The 25,807-nt window shown below is 26.5% G+C and overlaps 4 protein-coding genes and 2 non-coding genes across 7 annotated transcripts in view; 5 read left to right on the forward strand and 1 right to left on the reverse strand.

Moving 5' to 3' along the window:
- Window positions 1-458: 458 nt before the first annotated feature.
- On the forward strand, window positions 459-1,315 carry LOC103577024 (uncharacterized). Its single transcript, XR_008404228.1, has 3 exons — window positions 459-507; window positions 1,068-1,157; window positions 1,228-1,315. It is a non-coding gene; the product is annotated as an uncharacterized LOC103577024 (transcript).
- An 850-nt stretch (window positions 1,316-2,165) lies between these two features.
- On the forward strand, window positions 2,166-3,148 carry LOC103577022 (integrin beta-1). Its single transcript, XM_008557493.3, has 3 exons — window positions 2,166-2,434; window positions 2,501-2,606; window positions 2,678-3,148. The coding sequence occupies exons 1-3, from the start codon at window positions 2,309-2,311 to the stop codon at window positions 2,929-2,931; spliced, it is 486 nt and encodes a 161-aa protein (XP_008555715.1). The 5' UTR covers window positions 2,166-2,308; the 3' UTR covers window positions 2,932-3,148.
- LOC103577023 (centrosomal protein cep290) lies at window positions 3,023-10,084 on the reverse strand. The gene is made up of 10 exons (XM_008557494.3): window positions 9,633-10,084; window positions 9,465-9,543; window positions 9,279-9,394; window positions 8,390-9,219; window positions 8,182-8,323; window positions 7,817-8,069; window positions 7,491-7,656; window positions 3,926-7,418; window positions 3,183-3,848; window positions 3,023-3,105 (listed from the first exon to the last, which is right to left on the reverse strand). The coding sequence occupies exons 1-10, from the start codon at window positions 9,810-9,812 to the stop codon at window positions 3,031-3,033; spliced, it is 6,000 nt and encodes a 1,999-aa protein (XP_008555716.2). The 5' UTR covers window positions 9,813-10,084; the 3' UTR covers window positions 3,023-3,030.
- A 376-nt stretch (window positions 10,085-10,460) lies between these two features.
- Window positions 10,461-13,895, forward strand: LOC103577021 (2-oxoisovalerate dehydrogenase subunit beta, mitochondrial). The gene is made up of 8 exons (XM_008557491.3): window positions 10,461-10,649; window positions 10,718-10,795; window positions 10,880-11,082; window positions 11,158-11,313; window positions 11,744-11,915; window positions 12,005-12,150; window positions 13,440-13,526; window positions 13,591-13,895. The coding sequence occupies exons 1-8, from the start codon at window positions 10,505-10,507 to the stop codon at window positions 13,729-13,731; spliced, it is 1,128 nt and encodes a 375-aa protein (XP_008555713.1). The 5' UTR covers window positions 10,461-10,504; the 3' UTR covers window positions 13,732-13,895.
- LOC128668684 (small nucleolar RNA U3) lies at window positions 12,382-12,595 on the forward strand. The gene has a single exon (XR_008404336.1). It is a non-coding gene; the product is annotated as a small nucleolar RNA U3 (small nucleolar RNA).
- A 3,440-nt stretch (window positions 13,896-17,335) lies between the features above and the next one.
- LOC103577020 (terminal nucleotidyltransferase 5C) overlaps window positions 17,336-25,807 on the forward strand; it is a 32,227-nt gene continuing 23,755 nt past the window's right edge. Inside the window, exons 1-2 of one of the 2 annotated variants that reach the window (XR_008404177.1) lie at window positions 17,803-17,892; window positions 18,648-19,739. Coding sequence is in view for 1 of the 2 variants with exons in the window: in XM_008557487.2 (XP_008555709.1) it covers window positions 17,662-17,892 (231 nt within the window). In the remaining variant the exon portion in view is untranslated. Of the gene's footprint in view, window positions 17,893-18,647; window positions 19,740-25,807 lie in introns of those variants that run through there. The other variant, XM_008557487.2, reaches the window with a different exon arrangement.

Genomic DNA, 25,807 nt, shown 5'->3' on the forward strand with positions numbered 1-25,807 from the left:
AATGACAAAAATTTTTATCAAGGAAATGATAAATTTTTTGGATCTAGTGAAAATTATTCGAGTGAATTTTATAAAGATAATTCTAATGATGATACAAATAATAATTAGTATTTTTTAATAATTATACGATTGAAATATTTTATGTAACGTTACAAGCGGGATATTAATCATTGAATTACATGTTTATTAATTATTCAAGGTAAAATAAAATAAATAATTACTATAAACATTTTTTTTTACTCTACACATAAATATTTCGCAGTATAATGTAATTTAATTATTGTATTATGTTAGTGGTACATTTCCTTTCCAAGAAAGTACTTTACTTGGGAAATAAGATAAATTTAATTACTAAAATTCCATTAATTATTAAGCTAAGATTTTTTTCAATCGATTTTTTCCAATTCTTTTTGATATAAAAGCCGGAATTTTCCAACTATTCGTCAGTTCATCTCTCAGGACAATAGAGTTGTCATCTGTGAGCTAGAAAATTTGAAAAAAAATAAGGTAAGAATTTAAAATAATTTATAATAAATCTGTAGTATGATAAAAAATGAGTAAGTTTATAAATAGACTCGAATCTGTACTTAATATGGACATTGGATCATACGAAAAAAATGTTAAAAAAAAATCTATCCATATTAATTAAACACCAATACAATGGTTTGTAAATGGTAGATGGTAGATGGTAAGGTGAACACGGAAGCGAATGTTGAGATTCCGGTTATAAAAGCGTGGGACAAAAAACTTAGTGTTCATTGCTCGACGACGAGATGTAAGAAACTAAAGAAAGATCCTTAGCATTATCTCGCGTTGTTCAGTTAATACTCAAAATTATTTCAATCACCATGTGTCTATAAATATCTCCATACAAAAGTTTTTTATTATTTATTTAAACTTAAATTTTCCAAAAAGTCAAAATCAACGAAAATTGCCGGCCAGCAAACTGATTAATGTCTCATTAACTATTTTTTATATTTATTGTTATAGTTATTGATTGATGGTGATTAAATATTACGAAGTGTTTATTATAGATAAATATATATAAATGTTATTTGTATGCCTAGCCATGAAGATTTCAAGTCACTTTGTTCTATTGTTCATTGTTGGAATTATTACGATGGTTATTACAATGCCAGCTGATGGAAATCGTATCGGTAAGAAAATATTTATTATTAATAAAGCAAAAAAAATGATTAGTTTATTAACTGATTAATTGATAATTAGGAACGTGTATAAGAAACTGTGCGCAATGTAAGAAAATGTTTGGTCCGTACTTTGAGGGTCAATTGTGTGCAGACACATGCGTCAAGTTCAAGGGAAAAATGATTCCGGATTGCGAGGACGCCGACTCTATTGCACCGTTCATCGTACCACTCGAGAACGAGTAGGCGTTTTATTTATTTATATAAGTACATACATTTTATTTTGTTTAATTAAAACAATGTTTTCTTTTGTCTTTAGTTTTATTCATTATTTATTTATTTATTTATTTTTTTTTTTAATATTCTTAATAGATTATTACTTCCTCATACATTTAATAGATGTTAAATTAATTATATAGTTACTTATTAGAACGCAATAGACATCATTATTATTCATCAATCATTTATTTGCGTACTTTGCTGTAATTGTCATACGCAAATATACTCAGGGAAATAATATTTATTTAAGTGTAAATTTGTTTTATATGTGACAAATCATTTTTTTTTTTAGTTTTTGTACTTGATTATTAGTTATTTTTAATTTGAGATCAGTGAGATGTAATGATGACAGAAAAATGTGTAATATGGTTGTATGAAATATTGAAACCAATAAAATGAGGCTTAAAATTCAAATAATTTTTAATTTAAAGCTGAGACTAACATAAACCTTTTTTTCCAAAAAATAAAAAAAACACCGGCCAAAAATAGGCTGACTCAATATATCGGCCTAATTTCACCCAAATATTTTTATCCAGGTTATCATATAAAATAATTTTAAGAATTGTCACAGTATTGATATTAATTTCTGAAAGTAAACTTTGTCATTTTAGTTTGATTTTTTCTTATTTATATTTTTTTTTTATTCCGTATACTCATCGGTATTTTTAGATAAATTGACGTCTCGCCATTGGTGCCAGATATATTTTAATAGTATATAAGGCACGTATATATTATTAAAGACTCATTGTTGTGAGATAACGCCGGCGCGCGAGAACAACTCGATGATTGTTAATTCTCTTGCTTCATACTTAAAAGTCACCTTATATTAAAACTCTCGGTGATAAATTAACACTCGACAGTGAACAAAAAGACAGTCAATTAAAATGGCTAGTAAAATTTTATCTAAACTTTTCTTAATTACTTTGGCAAACACTCTTATAATTTTCGGTGATTCCACCAACGATGGCATCGATCACGAAATCAAGACCTGCGCTAATCATACAATGGAAGTTAGTATTCATATAAGTAACAGAATATTTATTTATTGCTTTAATTAATATATGGTAATTTTTTAGTGTAATCCTGAATTACAAGAACCATGCTGTGATTCCAGTACCAAATGTAAATTAATAAATAATATGTGGAAAACAAACAGTCTCAGATATTTCTGCTACAAGACAAGTAATTCATTTATATTCATGACTTATAACTTTAAAAATAATACTGGTAGTAAAGATGATAAATTTTTTCAGTTAAAATAGGCGAAGCCTGTGATTTTGACGACTTCGATTGCTCGGACGACAATTTTGCCCGTTGTGACGTCAACAGTACATGTAGATGCGACAATTATTCAGGAAATGGTTCAGATTGCAGTCCAAGTGTATCCGCGTACTGTAAAATAGACCAACACTGCAAAGTTGAAAATTCATTTTGCCGTGATGGTTTTTGTATATGCAAGCCCGGCTATAAACAAAATCGATCTTCAACAGAATGTCTACCTAATTAATTTCAATGTTCGAACGTTAATTACTTTTAAACATTTTTTATTATTTACAATATATTATATATTAAAAATCATTATAATCTAATAATATAATAATTATTTCTAATTTTGCGTTGGTGGCGGTAGTTGACACTCGGGGATTGTTGACAAAGTTTGTTTCATTTCAATTTGTTGGATCTAAAAATTAATAAACAAATAAATTTATAAAATTGAATATTTTTACTTTTATAAAAAATAAGTCAAGGATTACTAACTCGTTGACGGAGCGCTTTTTCATTGATAGCAGCTCGTGTTAATAATTGTTTAACTTTATCCAACAATTCGGATTTGTGTGCAAGTTGTTGTTTAAGAATATTTATTTCTGCAGAAGTGTCTTCTTTGTGAATATCTTCTAACATTTTAATTCTTTGTTCGGCTAATTGTAAATCAGTCTCTAAAGCAATAACACGTTTTTTAGCTTCTTCATATTGTCTTTTTAAAATTTTATTACTATCATCGTCTATTTTATTATTGTCTAATTTTGACAAGTTCGATGTAGCTGCGCCACGTTTATTTATCAAACGATTATTATTTTTATTGCTAACTCTCAGTCTCTTATTCTCTGCTTGAAGTTTTTCGACAATACGTTTAAGTACAAAAATCGTATGCTCTAACTCTAAATGATTTTTTTTAGAATTTTGCTCATTGTGATCTTTTTCCGATGAACATGCCGATGAGTCTGACGATTTTTCAATTTTAAGTAATTCCACATATTTTTCTAAGTGTTCAACTTTTTCTTTCAAACGCGGCGTATCATTGTTTACTTTTTCAAGTTCCATGCGTAATTCAAAGTTTTCACTTTCTAATTTTATATTTTTTTTTTCTAATGCTGACTTTGCTGCTTCCAATGCTTCCAATTGATCAACGATTGATGTATTTCCCTATAATAAATATTTAAATAAAAAAAAAAAAAAAAAAAAATGAAAAATCGTAAAAAAGTAAATTATAATAATCAAACCTCGGTAGCTATTTCTAAAGCAGCAATTCGTCTTTTTTGTTGTTCAATTTGTCCAACTAATCGGTGACTATCCTCCGTCTCCAGTCTATCAGTCAACTCAGAAATCCGATCTCTCAATGTTTGGCACTCTCTCTGAAGATCCTCAATAACCCTAAAATTAAAATCAGGTCTCGCAGTTCCGCAATCTTCCGCCTTAATTTTACTTCTCAGAAACCATTTTTCACGCTCCATACACGTGACAACTGATCGCAATTTTTCATAACTAACGTTCAATTTTTTAAGCTCCACATCTTTCTCTTTCAACTCCTTCTTAAGTTTTTCTGACAATCCTTGCCATTTTTTTTGTTTCTCCCACAATGATAATTCTTCAGCAGTTTTTATTCTCTTGTTCTCTTGCACTCTATACTCCCTATCCAATTGGATTCGCGCTTTATTCAATTCCTCTTCCATAGACTTTAATTTTTTCTCCAGCTGTGCTTCACGCTGTGACGTTTTTCTCTCTTCGCTTTTTTCTGCCATATACCTACGGCTCAATTGCTGTTTCAAATCAATAATCTGTTCTTTATACATCTTTTCTTTTTCCATTAACGATTTGTATTGTTTTCTTAATAAGTCTAATTCTGCTGTAACATGACTCTGACCCTGTCCCTGACCTTGTCCACTGTTGTTGTTGTTGTTATTATTATTATGAGTATGACTTAATGCTTCATGATCATAAGTATAATTTAAGTCACTTAATTTATTAGAACACTGTTGCGATGGACTTTGCGTCAGTTCTATCATTTCTAATTCGCTCTGCAATTGCTGATAGGCAACCGTCAACTCTTCAATTTTATTATCCCGTTCTTGAAGCTCTTTCGTCAACGTAATATTACCTTTTGTCAATTTAATTCTATTATCTGACAACTGTTGACGCAATGCGCTTGTTTCCAATTGCCATTTCTCTATTTCACGCCGATAACTATCCAATTCAATTTTATGCTGGGATTCTAGTTTGTTACGAATCTCATCAACGTGCTCTAGTCTTTCTTCGGCTAACCGGCGCCACCTTTCATTCAATTCATTGGCGATCTGCAAGTCCGCTTGTAAATTAGAAACCTGTTCTGTAAAACGAGCTATTTTGTCCTCAGAGTCGATATCGAATTTCGGCTTATTTTCTTTAGACTCAAACAAACTTTTGGCTAAATTATCTGATTGATTCTCTACTGATTTTATTTTTTCTAACTCACTTTTTAAAGTATCTATCTGTGTATTTAAGTTTTTAATTTCTTCCTGCAGCCGAACGGTTGCTTTATTAAATTCTTCCCTTTCTTCTTTCAATAAATTCTGATAACGCAAAATAGTTTCTTCCTTTTGACTAATTATCTTCTGCAAGCTATTAGTCGTCGATTTCAAAGTTATTTTATCCGTAACTTCCTCATTTTCGTTACTTTCAGAGGATTTTTGAGCAATAACACGTTTATGTTCTATTAATTCACTGTCTTTGTCTTCAATTGACCGATTCAGCGCATCAATTTTTGCCTGGTATTCAGTAATCTGTGATTCGTATTTTATTAATTTAGCTGAACGATCTGATGCCAGAGTCAATGCTTCTTTTAATTGATCCTGTAGAAATACTGGAATTTTTTCACTGGAATTTTCTGTGGCAGTTTTCGAAGGAATATCTGGTTTCAGTTCGACAAGACCAAGATCATTTTGTATCCCAATTGTTTTAGTATCGATAATAATTTGCGTTGAAATTGACTTCTTTTCCACAACTTTTTCATTTTTTTCAATTTCAGATTTGTCTACTAAATTTTTTACTGGAGAATTTTGTATACCTTTATCTACTAGAGATTTTTGTACACTTGGTTTTTCCACGACAGATTTATCATCATATTTTTTAATAGACTTATCGATATTTTTTTTCCCAGGACTTTTAATTTCAAAATTTTCATTATTTTTCCAAGCTTTTTGATTATTTATCATTTCATATTCCATTTGAATAATAATAACTTCATATTCACTCAACTTATTAACTTGCACCTGCAGCTCACTTTCCAATTGTGAAATTTTTCTTTTATATCGATACTCATTCAAAGTATTCTGAGAATTATCCGAAAACGTCTTAATAATACCATCGACATTGACACTACCGATCTGCTGTTCCAGAATGTCTTTCAATCTCTCAACAACTTCCAGCCTATTGGTCAAAGTTTCCTGCTGGATTTTTGCTTTTTCAACAGTTTCGTTAGCTTCTGCAAGCTGGGCATTAACTTCAGCCCTATTTTTCCTCAATTCGGTCATCAAATCGTCGTAACGTTGCAACGAAGTCGCAGAAGTCGACCCCGAGTACTGATTTCTCAAAAATTCAATTATCAATTTATTATTTTTTAATTTTTTATCACAATAATTACGATAATCGTCTAACTGAGTTTTAATTTCGGCATATTTTTTCTCCGATTCTTGCAAATCTTTCTTAGTCTTCGCAACCTCGTGTTCTAATTCTGATTTATAGCGATTTGTTTCCATTTCCGCGGCCTTACAAGTGTTTAATTCAAATCCTAAGCGTGCTATTGTCTCTTTGTCTTCACTGACAGCTTGCAGATCGACAATTTGGTGGCGTAGAGCATCTACTTCAAATATTTTTAATGAATTTACCAGATAATGTTTCTGCGCTTCATCTCGGGAAATTTCTAAACTTTTAATTAAATTATTATTTTCATTACGCAGGTACGAAATTTCTTCTTCAAATTCGCTCAAGGTCTTGTCATTTTTTTCATTAAATTCCGCGGAATCTATTTTTTCTGTCAGTAAATTTTGCAAACCAATCAATTGCTCCTGCAATTCTGAATTTATTTTCTCCACATTTTTAATATTATTATTCTGATTTACGCTCAAGTGAATTTCATACAAAACACGGTAGCGTAAATTAAGTTGGCTATATTTTTTATTCAATTCATTAAAATCATTGATACTGATTGTGTTCAAAAAATTATCTTCTAATTTATGTATTTTCTGCTCCAACAATTTTATATTTTTTTCTAAATCTGCTATGGTTTTTTTGTAAGCGCTTTCACTAGCGACAGTTTCTTTCTTAACAAAATACATTTTTTGCAACTCGTCATTGAGCAAAGACTCGAGTAATTTTATTTTCCGTGAAGTTATTTTTTGCGTTGTTATCAACTCAGTGTACTCTTTAGTACGAACAGCAAAAGCTTTTTTTACCTCATCCTCACTGAACTCAAATACTTTCAAATCATTTTCAAAAATTTCTAATTGACTTTGAAATTTATCTTTCAACTCTGTTAGTTCACTAATTTCTTTTTTCAAAGTTTCCTTCTCTTTTTGCCATTCATCAAAATCATTTTCATAACGCGTTTGAATTTTTTCAATTTCCATTGCGTATAATTTAACGTCTTCGTCAGATTCTTCTGAATTTGAGACACTATTTTTATAATCTTGTTTTAGAGCAACACGTTTTAAGACATTGTCTTTTTTATGTAATTCTTTTCTATAAAAAAAATAATTTCAATTTAAAAATTCAACGAGAAATTGTTTTTAACAAATGACTAATTTATTTTACCTCAATTGTTTTAATTGTGAACGTAATTCATTATTGCTTCCTTGAATCACATTGAGACGTTCTTGCAACCTCATTGCTGGGTGATACCATCCAGCTAAATGTCTAACATCCAGTGCTTCGAGTAATCGTTCCAAAATATCCGACTGGATTTCAATTGAACTCTTGCCTAATTAATCATTAAATTATTTAAAATTTAAATCATCACGTCATATCATTTAATAAAAAAAAAAGAAAGATGAAGAAAATTAATGAAAATAATAGAGCAAGTGTTTGTGAAAAAAGAATGAAAATAGTGCACAATACCATTAAAATTTATGTAAATTCACCGTCTTGATCGTGAATGCTGTCGAGTATTTCGTGCATTCCTTTTCTCAGTGCTTCGTTCTCTTCGATAATAAACCGCATATTTTCTTGGATCTCATCAAACTCAGACTTGCGCCTTAGGGATATGAATCCTTCGTCTGTCCAGTTTATTGTCGATGTATTGTCTTGATTTGGCTTTAGTTTATCTGGTGAATCACGGCTACTTATTATTGGTTTATCACTTAATTTACTTAATTTATATTTTAACGTTCGTATCTAAAAATTAATGCAAAATAAAAATAAATTTATTTATAAAAAACTAAAAGCCCAAATTAAAAAAAACAAATTGTAAAGCTTTTTGTGGAATAAAAATTTTAAAAAGACTTACTTCTGATTTAAAATCTAAATTTTCTTGTTCAAGTAACTCAGTACGTTTTAATAATTCATTTTTAACTCGCGCTTCTTCTTGATAACGAGACTCGATTCCTTCGACACAAATTTCTTCACTATCTGATATTCCTAATTTTTCTCTGCAATAAAATCAGTATATAAATTAATTTATCAAATAAATAAACTGCCTAAAATTGATAAAATACCTCAATGCAATAATTTGAATCTCTTGTTTTGAATTTAGCGCCTCTAATTTATTAATAACGTTAACTAAATCCTGAATATGATTATTTTTAGCCAGCAACTGTTTTTTTAATTCTTTGACTTGATTGATTGTTTCAGTCAAACCTTGATCTTTATTCTGATACTTTTTCAAAGTATCCAAAACTTCGCACAGCTGTTGGCTTTTTGCCATTAAATTATTTTCCGTTTCGCTTAACGTTGAGTTTAGTATAGAAATTTTTTCATTGGCATCTTGAATTTTCTTCAATAAATCCCGCTGCTCTTTTCTCTTACCGCTTTTTTCCATTTTCCTCAAATCACTATTGAGTTTCTCAATCAAACCCGCGCTGTCATTTATCTCTGCCGCAGCTTCAGCTAATTTTACTTTCAATTCATCAATAATTTTATCACGTTTGTCTATTTCTTCATTCAAATAAACAATTTCGGAGGTCACATTTCTATTCGCAATAGGATTTATCAATGACTGAGACAATTGATCTTTCAATCGTAAAATTTCCGCGTCTTTATCGTCTAGAATTTTTTTCCATTCGGAAACACGGTCGTCAATCGCAGCACCAAATTCGTCAATTATTTTGTCACGATCAATTTGCTGCGCCGTCATTTCATCAATTTGATTCAAAAGACCTAATTTTTCTTGTTTCAAATTTGTTGCTTCTTCTTTATAAATAATCAACTTTCCATTCAAATCATTCAACTCTTCCGTCATTTCATTCATACTTTCAATCGCATCCTCCATTTCTTCTTTCAAATTTCCTAACTTTTCTTTTAATTCATCATTCTCTTTTTCAAATTCCTATAACAGCCACAAAATATTAAATATTTAAACGTCAAAAATTCATTTTTTAAATTTACCTTCAACTCATTCATCAAAATTTTGATTTTATCATTTTTGGTTCTCAAAATTTCTTCATAATCACTCGAAGTCATGTCATTTATTTTAGACACACTATCGCTATCTACAATATTATCTACAGAAAAAAAAATTAAATACAAATATAAATAAATAAAATTACTTGTAATGATTAGAAAAATAATTACTTTTTTTAGTTTTCTTAGGAGTTAAATTATTTGATATTTTTTCTTTTAATTCATCACATTCTAATACTAAAGACTCCACCTAAATTAAATTTAAAAATAATTAAAAATTTTTTTTTAAATAATAAAACCCAACAATTGTAATTTTTTTTTTTTTTTTTTTTTGAATACCTGATTATCTTTATATTGTAACATTTCTTGAGATAATTTAATAAGAGCGCGTAAATTATTAATATTATCAACTTGTTCAGTATCACATCCAATGACCATTGGAAATAAATCTTCGATTTCGTCGTCTGTCAAAGATACCGCTTTGACAGCACGAATCCGGTCCCAATCGACTTGGACCATTTTTAAAATTTTTAATAATAGTTATACTAATAATAATATTAAAAATTATAACAATAACGCACGATATCAACATTTAGTTGAGCAGTCACTGAATGCAATAAAAAAAAATTTATTATTGTATACTTTAATGTCAGAGCACAATCACCTGGGCTAGTTTTGTGTCATGTTTACGATTGTTGCCATGGTTACGCTATTTATACTGGAGGGGAGTAATCATATATTTTTTAAATCTTTACTCTTGTATGAATAAGTATTAAAACTTTTTTTATAAATCATTTGCATGAAAATAAATTTATTTTTAACTCGCGCTATAAAAATATCGAATGAAAAAAAAATTTTAAGCTTTTTTCCGATTTTTCAATGAACTTTTAATATATAGATCAGTTTGGTAAAAATTAATTTTTTTACATTTTGTTCGTAATGAATTTAACGCATTTCCATTACATGATAGACCCATAAAATATATTTTCAATAGATATATAAAATAAATAATAATATAATAAAATCCATTTATTCAAGAGATTAAATGCCACTGACTTAGTATATTAAATCACACCATATGTTAATTTATATAAAATATATTTATCGCGTTCAACGCAGATTATAGAATACACACAGAAATAATTAATATACACATATATTCATACACTATTGCGGTTATCAACCGGGCGCTTGTAAATCAGTAGTATTTTATGAGGATGATTCTAAGTAAGTTATACGCGTGTAATTACACGAGCTCGTTAAATTTATTGCGAAAAAATTCACATTATTTAACTAAAAATGCAAATATTCGCACGTTACACTTTTCATTTGTACCAGACAAAAAAACTCATGCAGGTAATTAAAAACCTTAATTAGAAATAAATAAATTAATTTGTTAATAAATATGATAATTTTAATTTTAGGTGAAACTAAAAAAATAAATATGTATCAAGCGGTTAATGAAGCATTGGCTATTGCGCTTGAAAAAGACCCTAATTCTGGTAAACAAATTTATTTATTTTTTAGTAATAATTCATTTTTCTGTCAGTAATAGATAATTTATATTTTATTTTCATTACGATTAGTCGTTTTTGGCGAAGATGTTGCATTTGGTGGCGTATTTCGTTGCACAGTTGGTTTGAAAGAACGATTTGGTAATAATCGTGTATTCAATACTCCGTTATCTGAACAAGGAATTATTGGATTTGGTATTGGACTAGCTAATCAAGGAGTTGCTGCAATCGCTGAAATCCAATTTGCTGATTACATTTTTCCGGCATTTGATCAAGTAAATTATTATTATTTTTTTTTTTTTTTTCTAATTTTTTATTTAAAAGTTTATAATTTTCTAAAATATTTACAGTTGGTAAATGAGGCTGCTAAAATGCGTTACAGGAGCGGTAATGCATTCGATTGTGGTAAATTAACGGTACGTGCGCCTTGTGGAGCTGTTGGACATGGTGCACTCTATCACTCACAAAGCCCAGAAGCATATTTTGCCCACACACCTGGTCTTAAAGTAATTTTACTTATTATTTTATCAAAATAAAAACAGATTAGTAAATTATTTTATTAGCAAAAAAAATTTAAGTGAAATTAAAAATATATAAATTTAATACCGACAGTCTATAATTTTGCTATGAAATTATTTTTATTAACTTATACAAGTAAGCCAGTAAATTAACAGATGGCGACTATCAACTGAATTATTCTCTGTAATTTAAATGTACCTATAGAACGGAAATTTGAACGTTGATTGCCGTCTATTCACCTTCGTTCTGATAAATTGGTAATTACTCACAAATTACAGATGACAAATAATTCAAATTATCAAATAATTTATTTAATCTAAACATTTAATGATAAATATTAATTTACCCCAGTGTTTAATTATTTATTTTAAGAAGCTATGGTTTTATTTAATTATTTTTTTTTTTTAATAATAATAGGTTGTAGTTCCTCGGGGACCAATTCAAGCGAAAGGTTTATTACTGAGTTGTATTGAAGATCCGGATCCTTGTTTAATATTTGAACCAAAGGCTCTCTATCGTCTTGCTGTAGATGACGTACCAACAAATGATTTTAAAATACCGATTGGAAAAGCTGAAATATTACGTGAAGGTAGAGAAAATATTTCAATGTCTGATAGATTTATTTGTCAATAGATGATTGATCGGAATAAATTTATGACAAATGATTTATACTTTCAGGTGATTCAATAACTTTAGTTGGATGGGGTAGTCAAGTACATATACTACTAGAGACTGCGGACATTGTTAAAGAGAAACTCGGGGCTTCTTGTGAAGTCATTGATCTCATATCTATTCTCCCTTGGGATATTGAAACCGTCACAAAGGTATTTATTTTTTATTACTTTTGTAATTTATTTTTCAAAAGGTTAAAAATAATTGTATGATACTCCGGTTGTCATTCAATTTTACATAACCATGGGACAAAACAGGTAGATTTAAATCTACGGGGTTGTGGTTCCACAGTAACCGCTAGGTGGCTAAAGTGGCAAAAATTTTTTCCCAGTCCAATACTTGTCATAAAATTTTTATAAGGGATTGAAAGAGAGAAATAAATTAAGATCATACTTCACAGGATCATTTCTGTAGTATATCTTCACATCCTCTCTACTCTATAGTTGAGTCGATACAGCCATGATGATGAGGCGTAATCCTCTTCCCTGAGCGTGAGGACGACTGAGGTTTTGCTTGTAGCTAAAACTCAGTCATCGATGATCGTTCACTCTTTGGACTTTTGTTCAAAGAGCTTGGGAAGTGGATATGCTGAGTGGTTATATGCTCGAAAATAAAATCCCAAACTCCCTCGTGGGACAATTAACATAACATTTTCACTAGTCTAGTGAATTATGACTTCAATGTTAATTAGAAATAATATTTAAAAATTATAAACCCTGCAAATCAATCCCAAAACTTTTGATTGTCTTATCAAAAGTATTATATGACATTTTCTTAGAGTGGTGTTCAACAGTTGTGACAAAATCTTTCTCTCAATTGAATACTTAATGACAAGTAAATAGAATAATTACAAACTCGTTTACAATTTATTCATCACCTAATGACATTTTCAATATTAATTTACATCAAAGAAATTAAAGTATTTATTTATTATTTTTTTTTAAATAGCCACCTGGTAATTAATAAGTAAAAAGTGATTAATAATTAATAAATGACAGTGATTGATAATGATGGATTTATTAAAATATCAAGTATTGGCAATTTAAAGTATAAATGAAAAATAATTATCTTTAATTTCTCGAGAAAAAGTAGTTGGGATGTTGATTAGTGTGAATATTAGATTTTTTTTCGACCTTTATTTTCTCAATCGTTAGATAAATCTTGAATGTATAATCAACAATCAGATTGTAAATTAGCATTTATGGTATAATACAACTTGATTGGCTATCGATTCATTAAGATATATTATCAATGATATATACTTTGTATATTTGACGTTTTAATGCAAAGTGCACTCGCGAAAGTCACTTGTATTTAAGTGTAAAAATTTTTCTAATGTAAATACCAGTTACTTACATTTTATAATTATTAATAAACAATTTAACATTAATACATATTTTATTTTCTATTTTTTCAATCATTTACATTTTGGTTTTTTTAGTCGGTTAAAAAAACTGGACGAGTTGTTATTGCTCATGAAGCCCCACTGACTAATGGATTTGGTAGTGAAGTTTCTGCTACCATTCAGGTATTTAATAAATTAAAAAAAAAATATATATTTATAGTAATGATTTTTTTTTTTTTAAATACAGGAAGCTTGTTTTTTGAATCTCGAAGCACCCATTCAAAGAGTAACAGGTTGGGACACTCCATTTCCTCTTGTATTTGAACCATTTTATCTGCCGGATAAATGGCGTTGTTTTGATGCGATAAAAAAAACACTTAATTTTTAAAAATGATTTAGAAAAAATATGAAAAGTTGTCGATTTAAAAGTGCCGGTAAAATATTTCATTAAAAAATATGTAATTGCTTAAACACTTAATTTATAAATCAATAAAGTAAATGTAAAACACATTAAATGATAATAAAGTGTTAACTAAATACTAATAAGTAATAAATATTAGCCAGTAAGATTTAAATAAATCCAGAAAGGTCAAGGTATTTTGATGGTGCGCAAATTGACATTATATTATTTTATTCAGTGGTAAATTATCGCCCGCGGCTTATAAAATCACGTGTACAATACATGGATATACCTATATATATATAAAACATAATAATAATAAATATAACTATACATACAATATAAGAGAATACTTAAATAAAGTATCTACTCTCCTCCACTCGACACTCGGTACGCTGTACGCTGCAGTGTAACGAAACTTACACTACATCCTGCTTTATACATTTTTATATATATACTACTTATATCTACCGACCATGGCCTAATTTTTCATACACTAGCCATTTCTATGTAAATAAATCATACTCAAATTCAATAACTCAATATCTTATTGATTGTCATATTTATCATTAAATATCATCTTGCATTTTATATATTAATATATATATATACATATATGTCTTTTTTTTAACATATCCTGAATGTATAATTAAGTAAAGTTTTATTTATTATATATTTTTGATTTTAAAAGTTAAAAAAAAAAAAAATTAATAATTACAAATCTCGAGGACAGTTGTCAGTACTCTCAGTAGAGTATTTTGTAATTTGAAAGGGAAACCACATTCTTTCTCTATGTATTATGATACGTGAAAGTTGGCAATGTGGATATATATATATGTATATATTTATATTAAGAGAGACTGGTATCTATAAGAGTTAAATAAAATGCGACTATCTCTGAACGCGAGAGGTAGTTACAATGGCATAAACTATATCGAAGGTCGACGAGTTTGTATGAAATGGTTTTTTTTTTTTTTTTTAGTATGAATTTTTTATTTCGCTGATTTTAATAGTAATAATTAATGATAGTGATAATAAATTTGAATCTTTATGTTTTATTACAACATTATTTTTCGGAGAATATGTATGTGCAAATAGATATACGTCTATAGTATAGAGGTAACATATGGCGTTGATGCTACCAGTTTAAAGTGACGCATTACCCAGTACCCAGAGACTTACCCGGTATTTTCAATGGCATCAAATGACCGCCAATTGTGAAATGTCTTATATTTGCGACGGAGTAACAACGATTGTGTTACTATTAAGTACTAAAATAAATATACTTTTTAATAATAAAAATTTCTTTTAAAACCCAGAGGGTTTCGGAAAAATTTTAGGGAAGAACGGGGTTCGAGTCCACCGACCTGCGAATCAGTAAATCACCGACCGTATCCAGATGTTTTTTTTTTGGTAGTGTAAAAAAAATATGGTCCAAGTCATTGACATTTATAAAAAATTGATGTAAGTCAAAAAAATATTTATTGTTAATATTTAACTCAAGTGAGAGATTTAACAACAAACAAAAAATATTTATTTAATTAAGAGTAATAAATAACAATATACATAAAAAAGTTTACGTGATCGGATGAAAACTGACATAATATATATGACATTTGATCAGCTGTATAAATTAACTGTGACGTATAATATTATTGTAAATAAATAATATTTATAGTTTTAGGTTGTGTAGGAAAGTATTCAAGCAATTGCTGTACAGTAGCACTTGTAAAGCGAAAATAAAAAAAAAGATAACAATGTACATTATATATATATTACGCAATAATGATATTTATTATTTCATACGTAAGCAAAAAAAATATAAATATACATCTGTATATTAATGAACGAAATTTGAAATATAAATCAATGAAAAAATGCTTCAAGGTTTTTTTTTTAATTTTTTTTTAGCTTCAAATGTTTATGATGCAGGTTATTGGAATCAATGCTATATCATATGTGTACTTGAAATAAAATGCGGGCATAAATTTGGTTACTTACATATATTTAGACATTTTTTTTACTAAATAAATTGACTATTAAAATTTTTTTTAATCATCATAATTATGATAAGTAAGTTGATAAATTTATTTATATATTTGTATTTAATAAATAAATTATTAGTATTAAATTATACGGGAAGAGTAAAAATAAAATTTTGTCCTCGGACTTCATAGTGATCAACTTGCGATGGGTCACAAGATAAAAATAACTTTCTAGAGTATATAATTGTTTTTAAACGGCAAATAGATTCTTTAGCTGTTTCTTCTTCTACTTTTTCTAATGCAGCTAAAAAACTTGATCTCGATTTTAAATTAAATTTAAAATTAAAAAAATACAAAAAAATTATAATAAAAAAATAGAAATAAATGTGGGAAGTGCTTGTAATTAAAATGAAACATTATTACACCTGTTTAATTCAAATTAAGAATTACTTATCGATTAATATCATTAACGTCCTTCATATATGTTAATTATCATAAAAATATTTTTTTAAATATCTACGCATTTATGAGTTATGATATTTTAAAAATTGAGCAATTAAGAAACGGAAATAGTTGTTAAATTTATTATTTATTGGCTTATAAATTAAATATTTATCCATATGACAAGAGGTGAAATTAAAAATTTCGATACTTTTCATCACTTTACATAATTATTATTTAATTATATCGTTAAATATAAAAACGAATAAATAATTACTTTTTATATTTAATTAGCAATATTTCATATGTTAAATAAATATAAATATATGATCCAAGAAAAAAAAAAATTTTCTACAGATTTATTATATTTATTAAAAATTACCGTAAGCTATTAATTTAAAAGTTACAGCCGCATAAACAATTTAACGAAATAATATTGTTATCTGAAAGTTCAAACTTCTTTATCTCTAAAACTATTGGTTTTACGAAATTTTTTGTTGAGACAAAAGTTTTAGGAAATTTAATTTTCTACAACTTTGTATTCAACAAAAAATAACGTAAAGTCAATAATTTAAAAGATACAGTCCGCTTAAGCAAGTCTTTTATTTTTTTTTTAATAAGAATATTATTAAAAAATTAAAGACGGATTTTAATGCAATTAATTTTAATATCTTTAGTGAAATAAATTCCAGCAGAACTACTGCCAATTAATCCTTCATGTACTGAAATGAAAGATTGCTGTTTATGAGGTAAAAAAATATTAATTAATTTAAAAAAAAAAAAAAAAAAATATTTATATCCCAGCAAAATGATCCTATTTCAGCATTATAAAATCTTTTATTCTATTTAAACATGACTGTCTATTTATAACAATATAATTATCTCCGTCTTTTGATCCACAGGAACAGCATCAGTAGACCAACACTGCAAATACTTATGAAAATAAAAATAACTAAAAAAATTTGAAAAAAAGAACCCAGGATGACGGTATTTATCGCGCTTGCGCTCAATAAATACGCAAATAAGCACTTTCATACATTCATGCATACACACATTCATTATTTAATTGTACGTATTGTCTATCCCCCACTTGGAGAGGACATTAACGTCACATCACATGTACACGAGTCGTCTTCTGTATTCTGCTAAAGATAACCCCACATGCACATCACATCCAATGTACAAGACCAAGAAGAAAGAGTAATCGAGACAGCAACACGAGAGAGAACGAGTATTTCCAAGTGGGGGGGTAAAATTTAAAAAAAACTAAATAAATTTAAAAAAAGTTATGAAATAAAGTCTAGTGAATTCTTTCAAGTATTTAGCGCTTCATTACATTTTATCGAGTTACTTTGACTACTATACTTCTCAAGTACTATTTATTCATCGTAAATTTTATAAATTTTGTGTTTAAAAATATCTTTAAGTGATCTAGTGCCGTGGAAATATTTTGTTTATATTTATTTATTAATCAATAGATAAAATAATAAAAATGGAAAATAATAAAATATCGATTGATAGGAAAAATGTTTACGGAAATTTACAAGAGGTTAAAAAAGCGTCGAAGGTGTTAAACGTCATTAAAGAAGATATGTTGTCGAGCTTATATATTTCTTCTTCTTCTTCATCTTCATCTTCATCTTCGATCTCAAGTGTTCCATCTTCGTCAAATAATGAAACCGATGATGATTCCCGAGCCATTGGAATGATTCAGCTTATGCAGGTAAGAAATTATGCTATCAATAAATATTATGTAACCATAAGTCTATTGTATCGTGTAAAAATATATCCATTATTTATTAGCGTTAATAATTTATACATTTGAACAATACATGTTGACATTAAATTATATCTAAGCTGACTAATGGAAAAGTTAGTTATTACTTGGTTTTTATTTCTTACATGACATTATTGATAAGCTACCGATAACTAACAGATGTATGCTGTTATCAAGAGTCACGACCTTGGTTATCTATTTTATTTTTTGTTAATGAATCATTCTTGCGAAAAAAAAAATTACTTTGTTGTAAATCATTTTGACAATTTTTTTTTTAAAGGGAAGTAATTTTTAAAAAATGCAAATATAAGTGTTGTTTTTAAAAAAAACGACATTCGTATTTAATTAGCATAATAAATTGACACAAGTGATTAGTGATTATGATAACGAGTTAGCTAATACAAAGTTAATTGAGGAATGTGTCTATTTAAAACTTTACTTATAGATAATGTTTTTTTTTTTTTTTTTATTGCCAGTATAGAAACAGGAGATTCAAAAAAATAAACGTAACTGTTATTATTCTTTTGTCAATTTGAGAAAATTTTTTTTATTGACTTGTTCTCGTTTTAATAATAAATTAATCTTGAAAGTGATATTGTAATGATGAGAAAAAACCTTACAGGGCTAACCTCCTTTTCTCGTAACCGAACTTTCAACTTTCAAAAGCAATTAACCAATTTGCGATGAAATTTTTTTTACAGATAAAAGCTATGGCCCAAAAAAAAGTTCCTTTGTTGGTTCGTTTTCAGTGGGAAATAAAATTTTTCATTTATATGTAATAAAGAATAAATTTAGTCTTTTTTATAACAAAATATCAACTATTCCAATCACGAGCGCGCGTTGGATATAAGTTTATCAAATAAAAATTTTTTAAACAAATTATGTCGTGAAAAAAAAAATCCATCGATTTCATGTGAGTGGAATAATAATAATTATAAAATATAAATAATTTATAAAATTATAATTTAAAGTATTAATGAATTAATAACTTTCCATAATAATTTGCGTCAGTATTGATTACTCTATGGTACATTGAAGATAATCTGCGTGCGTAGGACGTCTATTTCTGCTCCTACGCGAATATAAAATCACCCTCTATATATTTACTTAAATAATAAATATAATATTCGTAAAAAATCTTTCGACGATTTTTTACAAACAGAACCGATCATATAAATTACCAAAATGCTATTAAATTTATAAAATAAAATAAAAATCCAAATTCGGCCGACTAAAGTAAAAGGGTTAGAAAGAGATGAAATAAAATATATTATTAAAAACTTGTTGCGTTGCAAACTGAAATTGAAACCTTGACCGAATCCTCTGGAGTCTGGTAACGCTTCAATTTACAACACAAGGTCATGGGAATACTAAAGTTTGATTGAAATTTCTTTTTGTTATTTTAATTTAATGTCACAAATATATTTTTGTTTTTTTTCAATCGGTGACATGAAAAATAATTTATTTTGAGTATTGAAAATTACCAACTGATTTAAAAAGACGGAAATGGGTTAAAATGTATCATATTATTTTATTTTCAAGGTGATCTCTTGTAAATTAATTGTGAGCGATTAATTTTTTATGACAAGCCACCGGACGATAAAGAGTAAGATCAATTAATTCGAAGGTTTATGTTGCAACTTAATCTTATATTAATTTATATAAACAAATTTGTTTTTAGTTTTTTAAATTTTATTAGAACCATGGCTCTGTGGGAAGATAAAATTATGGGAAAGTTTTATCTGAAGATAATTTTCAATTTAAAAAAAAAATTTTGAAATTCAAATTTCAAATCATTGACAATAACAAAAACTAATAAATAATTAAATAAATTATTATAGATGAATTTAAATATTTTATTAATATTAATTTTTTTTTTTTCTTAAAGATCAAATTCATTATAAAGAAATTGATTTTTATTTCAATTAATTATCACTTAATTTATACAAAGTGATTAAATATTTTTTATTTATTATAAAATATATATTAATTTGATAAATTCAGTAGCTTATTACCTCATTATCATTAATTATTAATATCCATGTATAAACATTTTTCTTTATTCAAAACACTATCGTAATTTTTTTTTAATTACGACAGCGCCGCAAGTTATTAGAAAAATATTATAGACTTTCTAAATCGTTTCATTTCTAAGCAACTCTCGTATAATTATCTCCAGACATATATGTAATGATAAAAATAATAATTAATACGATTTTTGAATTATAAAAGTGGAATGTTTTATTTTTTTTTCACATGTGATTTATTTATCTAAGATTTTTTTTTTATTTATTTTTATTTGAAGTTGTATTACCTAAATTTGGTGATAAATAAAACAGTTGATCTATCAGTTTAATTTAATTATAAATAATGAATTGTAAACTCGTATGAAGTTGATAGATTATACTATTTTATAGGACGACAACTTAAATTGCAATATATTATTGAGATTAATTGATATAAAGACGAAACCAATTGATCTATTGCCATTTCATTTAAAGGATTATTTATTTTTATAGATTTAGTTTTAAAAATAAGATTTAAAACAAATATATGAATATAATTAAATTTCCGTGAATTGATTTAAATGTAAAAGTGACTCGTGGCTTTAATGTATGAATATATATAAGTAAGGATAGAAAAAGTACAGGGGAGTAGTATTTAGCATAGCTCGTTATGTTGACAAATTGATCATTGAACCGAGTAACGACGCTTATCTTAAAACCTTTTACGCAATTTTATTCACACGTGCTCGGTGAACCGACAACTTACTACACTACATAAAGTATCAAGATACTTTTAAAAATATTTATTATTTATCACTCGAATCTAAAGCTTTTTTTTTCTTCATTCACGGCTTAGACATTAATTTACAAGAAAACTTTGATAAGCTCAATTAATATTATTATTATTATTGATTGATAATTATTTATATTTTAACAAGTGATTTATTTTATATATTTTGTTATGTAAAGTTATATTTTAAATTGCATTTCATTTTTTATCAGAGAATATTTTTGATGTTAAAAATCACACTGAAAGATATACGAGCACATTTGGTCATGAGTTATCGATTATCACAGTTAAAAGTCGTTGCTTGTTTAAAAACCGATAACATTTTAAATTATCAGAGTTCAAAAAACGACCGAATTTTATATTTAAATAATATTTATTATCTGATTAAATTTAAACTCAAAGTAAAAAAAAAAAAAATGTTTATTTAAATCACCGACATGTTTTAAATTTTCGAAATAATATTTTATAAATATGGAAAAGTTTAATATCAACTTAATTGTTTTCGTGTAAAATTTCATTACATTTATCTGAAATAAATAATTTATTTATTCATAAATGACAGAATAATAACAACATAAATCATAAATTAAGAAAACAGGCTTAATTATTTTATTTTTAAAGACTAAAAAAATATTATAATCTGTCAATAAATGTCAATAAACAACTATAGATAGTAAGTCTAAAATATTTATGTAAATTAAAATTTTTTTGTATAATATTGTACAAGTAAACAATTATAATAGTCGTAAATAAATATTCAAGATATCAAGAGAGAAAAAGTTCATTTTTATTTTTATTTAATCTTATGATAATATTTATTTACTTATTCATATATAAAACTATAGATATCTGATCACATTCTTATCATATAAAATTTACCTAATATATATATATATTCCGGCATTTCATAAATCAGTGTAGTCAACTTAATTAATAAAATATTAAACAATATTAAGCCAAAACCAAACGTAAGAGAGTTTTGCCAAGAGGAGTAATGCCAAAAATAGATATATATATATATATATATGAGACAATTGAAAATATTAAATAATTAAATTGACCTTTTAACTGGTTTTTAAGATACATCTGTCGGAAGTAATTTAAATAACTGAAATAAGTCTTTCGACAATTTTAATAAGATAAAAGGATTTTTACGCCTGACAAATTCATATTTCAGGTAAATATAAATATATAAATAATCTTTTAATTTTTAGAAAATATAAATAAACATATTTGTTTAATAAAGTATTTATAAAAAAAAAAAAATGAATATGTAATAATTTTTAAAATGACTAACTTGTTTTTCTCGTTGAAAGTTCATTTTAAATAATAAATATAACGGTGATATATATACGTTAAAAATAAAAGAGCTGAATAATTGTTACGTACGTATATAGATTGTTGTAGGCGTAAATGACAGTATTTATCTATATAATTCTTGTTTCATATAAACTCCGTTCTAATTATAATAATAAATTGGAATATAAAACTTGTCTACTACTAAATTATATATTTTTATTTGAATAATTATTATTATATTGATAACTAGTTATTATAGTCAGTATATTTATATTTTATATAAATATAAATATGTAAGACGGCGTAAAATAGGATGTCAAAATTTAAAATATTTTTTTTTTGAAATAAACAAAATTGATTTACAATAAAATTGAATATCAAAATCATGAAAAAAAAAAAAAACAAATAATGATAATAATATATATGCAATATAAAAATAATAACAAGTCATAGTGAAAGTACGAATATTTAAATCAGCACTAAACATGTCTATAATAATAATAAATAATTTTTAATGCAGATTACAATACTTGTAATTAACGATTGAATATTAAAAGAAAAAAATCAATAGTTCAAGAGTCTTAATAAAATTTGTTATTGCGAACAAAATAAAAAAAAGCTAATGAATTTCACTAAAAGTTATCGGTTATTTTTCTTGCTAAAATGCGATGAACAGACATCCGATGACGTGCGTACATTAATTATTAAAACGTTCTCGTCATTGACATTGTCCGATAACAGCTTGGCTGATAAAAAATAAAATAGTTAAGTGCAATTGGTTCGTTATAAATTTTATTATTATTTTTTAATTAAATAATATAATTAATTAAAATTTGTTTAGTTGAATAACAATAATAAATTTAAAATAAAAACTTATTGTCGAATAAAATAAAAAAATCCGATATACACAAAAACCACATCTATTTGTCGTTATCTCACCGGTTAGAACTACTTTCGAGGCGGGTTACGCCCGCTTTGTTACGAAATAATGTGATACGGGCTTATATATATCCAATACCAATAAGTCGTTCGATCTGCGTTTTTTTAATGTAATATAACTACTGCTCTCATTATAATTATATATATTGATACAATATACTTTATACAGTGTTGCAAATGTATTACCCAGTGGTTTAATTTTTATTCAAACATATATTAGATAAGCTATATGCAAATCAACATTTCGTATCACGAAAACATTTTTTTTTCCATGAATTGCAAAAAAAAATTACTGTATAATTTAACTAGCTAAATTTTAAATCTTATTTAAAAGAAAAAAAAACCGAATTAACTCCTATCCGGAGTTTTAATTCCTCTATTTATAGAAAAAAGTTTTTTTTTTTTTTTTGCAAATAATATCAAAAAAATTAGATACAAGTAATAAGTAACCGATGTATTTATAAGAGTGAATCTAGGTTGTCTGGTTTCCATGGTAACATATAGTTCATTTACTTATACCTCTTATCTCCTACGCATCATTTCTCTCCAACTGGGAATATTACAACTAAATGATATTTAGTGTGTTCAATTGCTTTGCCGATCGCGTCATATTGTACTCAATATATTTATACTATTTAATACACTTTGCTGGCTGTATATATATATTTATATTTACATATGCACTTACTCATACGCAACATTGCACAGAAGACAATTACGTAGGCGAGAATAAAGTAAATGGCAAATACAAACATCTATAATTATTATTTATTAAACTCTTGATTAAAAGTAATTAAAATAAGCCCGCAATAAAATAGAATAACAATATCGCTTAAGCATAGGTTTAAATAATAAAAAATTTAGTATGAAATTAAAAGATCGAAGATTTGAAAAGTTAAATAGTAACCATAGCAATGAAAAAGATTAAATGGCTATTTAACAAGAGCCACCCAGGCAACTTTATTGGGCCAAGGTTTATCTCATGGTCTTCTATACAATATATACTTTTATGTTTTTTTTTTTTTATCTCTACCAAGGATTCCTTCGGGAGTAAAACCTCAACGAAATAGTTTTTTTACAATAATTCCCTTTAATCTGTTATATAAATAAATTTGTATTTGTGACATGTTACTAGATTGGTATCATGGGGGATGCTAATCATTCAAATAGATAATTATTATTGTCGCAGAACATTGTTGATAATTACGGAAGTACGGAATTTGTTTTAGTTTAATATATCTTTGTTATGAACTGATGACTGATGGTAGTGTAAGATTATTTATGCTACCAACCAGATTTATTTTTATTATTATTTTTCAATGAACAATAATATAAAAGATAATGATAATAAATTATCGCAATGCAATCGGGTAGAGGAGGTAATAAATGTATGACATGACAATTGATGAGGAAGTTAAATTTATATCTGCAACTAATTTTTTTTTATTATTTTTCATTTCTGAGCAATAGAATACTCGATATTTTTAAATAAAACAGATGATTGATTGTAAAATTTTAGTCTGTTTGTTTAAGTTTCGAATGTTGAAATTTGAAAAAAAAAAAATTGATCCAATTAAAAATAATGAAATAAAAAAAAAATATCATGTTTTTAAAAATGTTTTTTTATGAGAAAAAAATAAGCTTTTATTCTATTACATGAAAATAAATATTAGGTTAATTAGAAAAAAAAAATAACAGGTTACAAAACAAAAAATGTTATTAATTAAAAAATAAAATTGATTAATTGAATTATAAACTTTCTCTAAATTCTCAGTGTTCATACATCCTTCGTTGATTAATCCATAAATTCATAAGCTATTATTTTGAAATGCTAACAATCTCGTACAGCTTTATTACGATACCAATTATTCTGCAATTAATGTAAGAAATCCTGTCGTCACTGGCTATGATTTTTATAACTGATACACTTTATGTACACAATTAAATTAACAACAATCGTTTTCTATAAATACATTTTTTTCTAAATAAAGAGTTGTAATTTTAAAAAATTCCCGCCAAAAATTATAATATCATAAGAATTTAATTTTTTTCATTTCCAAAAAAGTTAAAAAGATTGTTTGTGATAACTTTGGACAATTTAATGCTCAATAATCATGTTGTTTAATTTAAATCACAACTGGTTGAACTGGAGTCCGATATAAAAAGAGACAAGAGAGTTTACAGTTAATAGTTAAATAAAACAGTCCAGCGGAAGCTATATAGAGTAGTTATTTTCTCACAAAATAAATTACATAAAGTTACAAAAAATTACTCGTTTTATATTTTTATCATTTTTAAGTATCTCACTAATTTGTTGATTTAATAGAAGATTTCATAAATCTTATATAAACAATTTACTTTTGTCTAAGTTTAAACTTTTTTAAAAACTATACATATTATTTACAATATATCTAATGTCATTCATTTTACAATTTGTCTATTTACCATTTCATTCTGCTTTATTTGTATTTACTTGGTAAAGTTGGTATAAAACTATGATAAAACAAGAGTTTTACAGTTTAAACCCAAGTAAATATCACTCATATTAAATAAACTTACTTTAGATTCTTATATTTTGTTATTTAAACTTTTTATTTTTAAAATTTCATGTGAATTTTTATTGTTTTCAAAATTTCATTTCAAACTATGAATTTTAAAGAAAAATCTCAATTACCTATGATCTAAAATTATAAAAATATGAAATTTTATCCGAAAAATGAAGCTGGTTGCAGCAGACTTGACAAACATTCCAAAGCTATTGACTCATTTTTGTTTTATGTAATTTTAAAAGTTTGTTCTATAATTATTTACAATCCGTCGACTTGAA

Source organism: Microplitis demolitor, chromosome 9 (assembly GCF_026212275.2).
Source record: "Microplitis demolitor isolate Queensland-Clemson2020A chromosome 9, iyMicDemo2.1a, whole genome shotgun sequence".
NCBI lineage: Eukaryota > Metazoa > Arthropoda > Insecta > Hymenoptera > Braconidae > Microplitis > Microplitis demolitor.

Excerpts from the sequence above, each read along its gene's own strand:
- LOC103577022 (XM_008557493.3), top strand. The coding sequence starts at position 2,309 with ATGGCTAGTAAAATTTTATCTAAACTTTTCTTAATTACTTTGGCAAAC. Across the intron at positions 2,435-2,500 it reads GCGCTAATCATACAATGGAA|TGTAATCCTGAATTACAAGA; the intron begins GTTAGTATTCAT and ends GTAATTTTTTAG. Across the intron at positions 2,607-2,677 it reads ATATTTCTGCTACAAGACAA|TTAAAATAGGCGAAGCCTGT; the intron begins GTAATTCATTTA and ends AAATTTTTTCAG.
- LOC103577023 (XM_008557494.3), bottom strand. The coding sequence starts at position 9,812 with ATGGTCCAAGTCGATTGGGACCGGATTCGTGCTGTCAAAGCGGTATCT. Across the intron at positions 9,220-9,278 it reads TTTTGATGAATGAGTTGAAG|GAATTTGAAAAAGAGAATGA; the intron begins GTAAATTTAAAA and ends TGGCTGTTATAG. Across the intron at positions 3,106-3,182 it reads AAAAAGCGCTCCGTCAACGA|ATCCAACAAATTGAAATGAA; the intron begins GTTAGTAATCCT and ends ATTAATTTTTAG.
- LOC103577021 (XM_008557491.3), top strand. The coding sequence starts at position 10,505 with ATGAGGATGATTCTAAGTAAGTTATACGCGTGTAATTACACGAGCTCG. Across the intron at positions 10,796-10,879 it reads TGAAAAAGACCCTAATTCTG|TCGTTTTTGGCGAAGATGTT; the intron begins GTAAACAAATTT and ends CATTACGATTAG. Across the intron at positions 13,527-13,590 it reads AAGTTTCTGCTACCATTCAG|GAAGCTTGTTTTTTGAATCT; the intron begins GTATTTAATAAA and ends TTTTAAATACAG.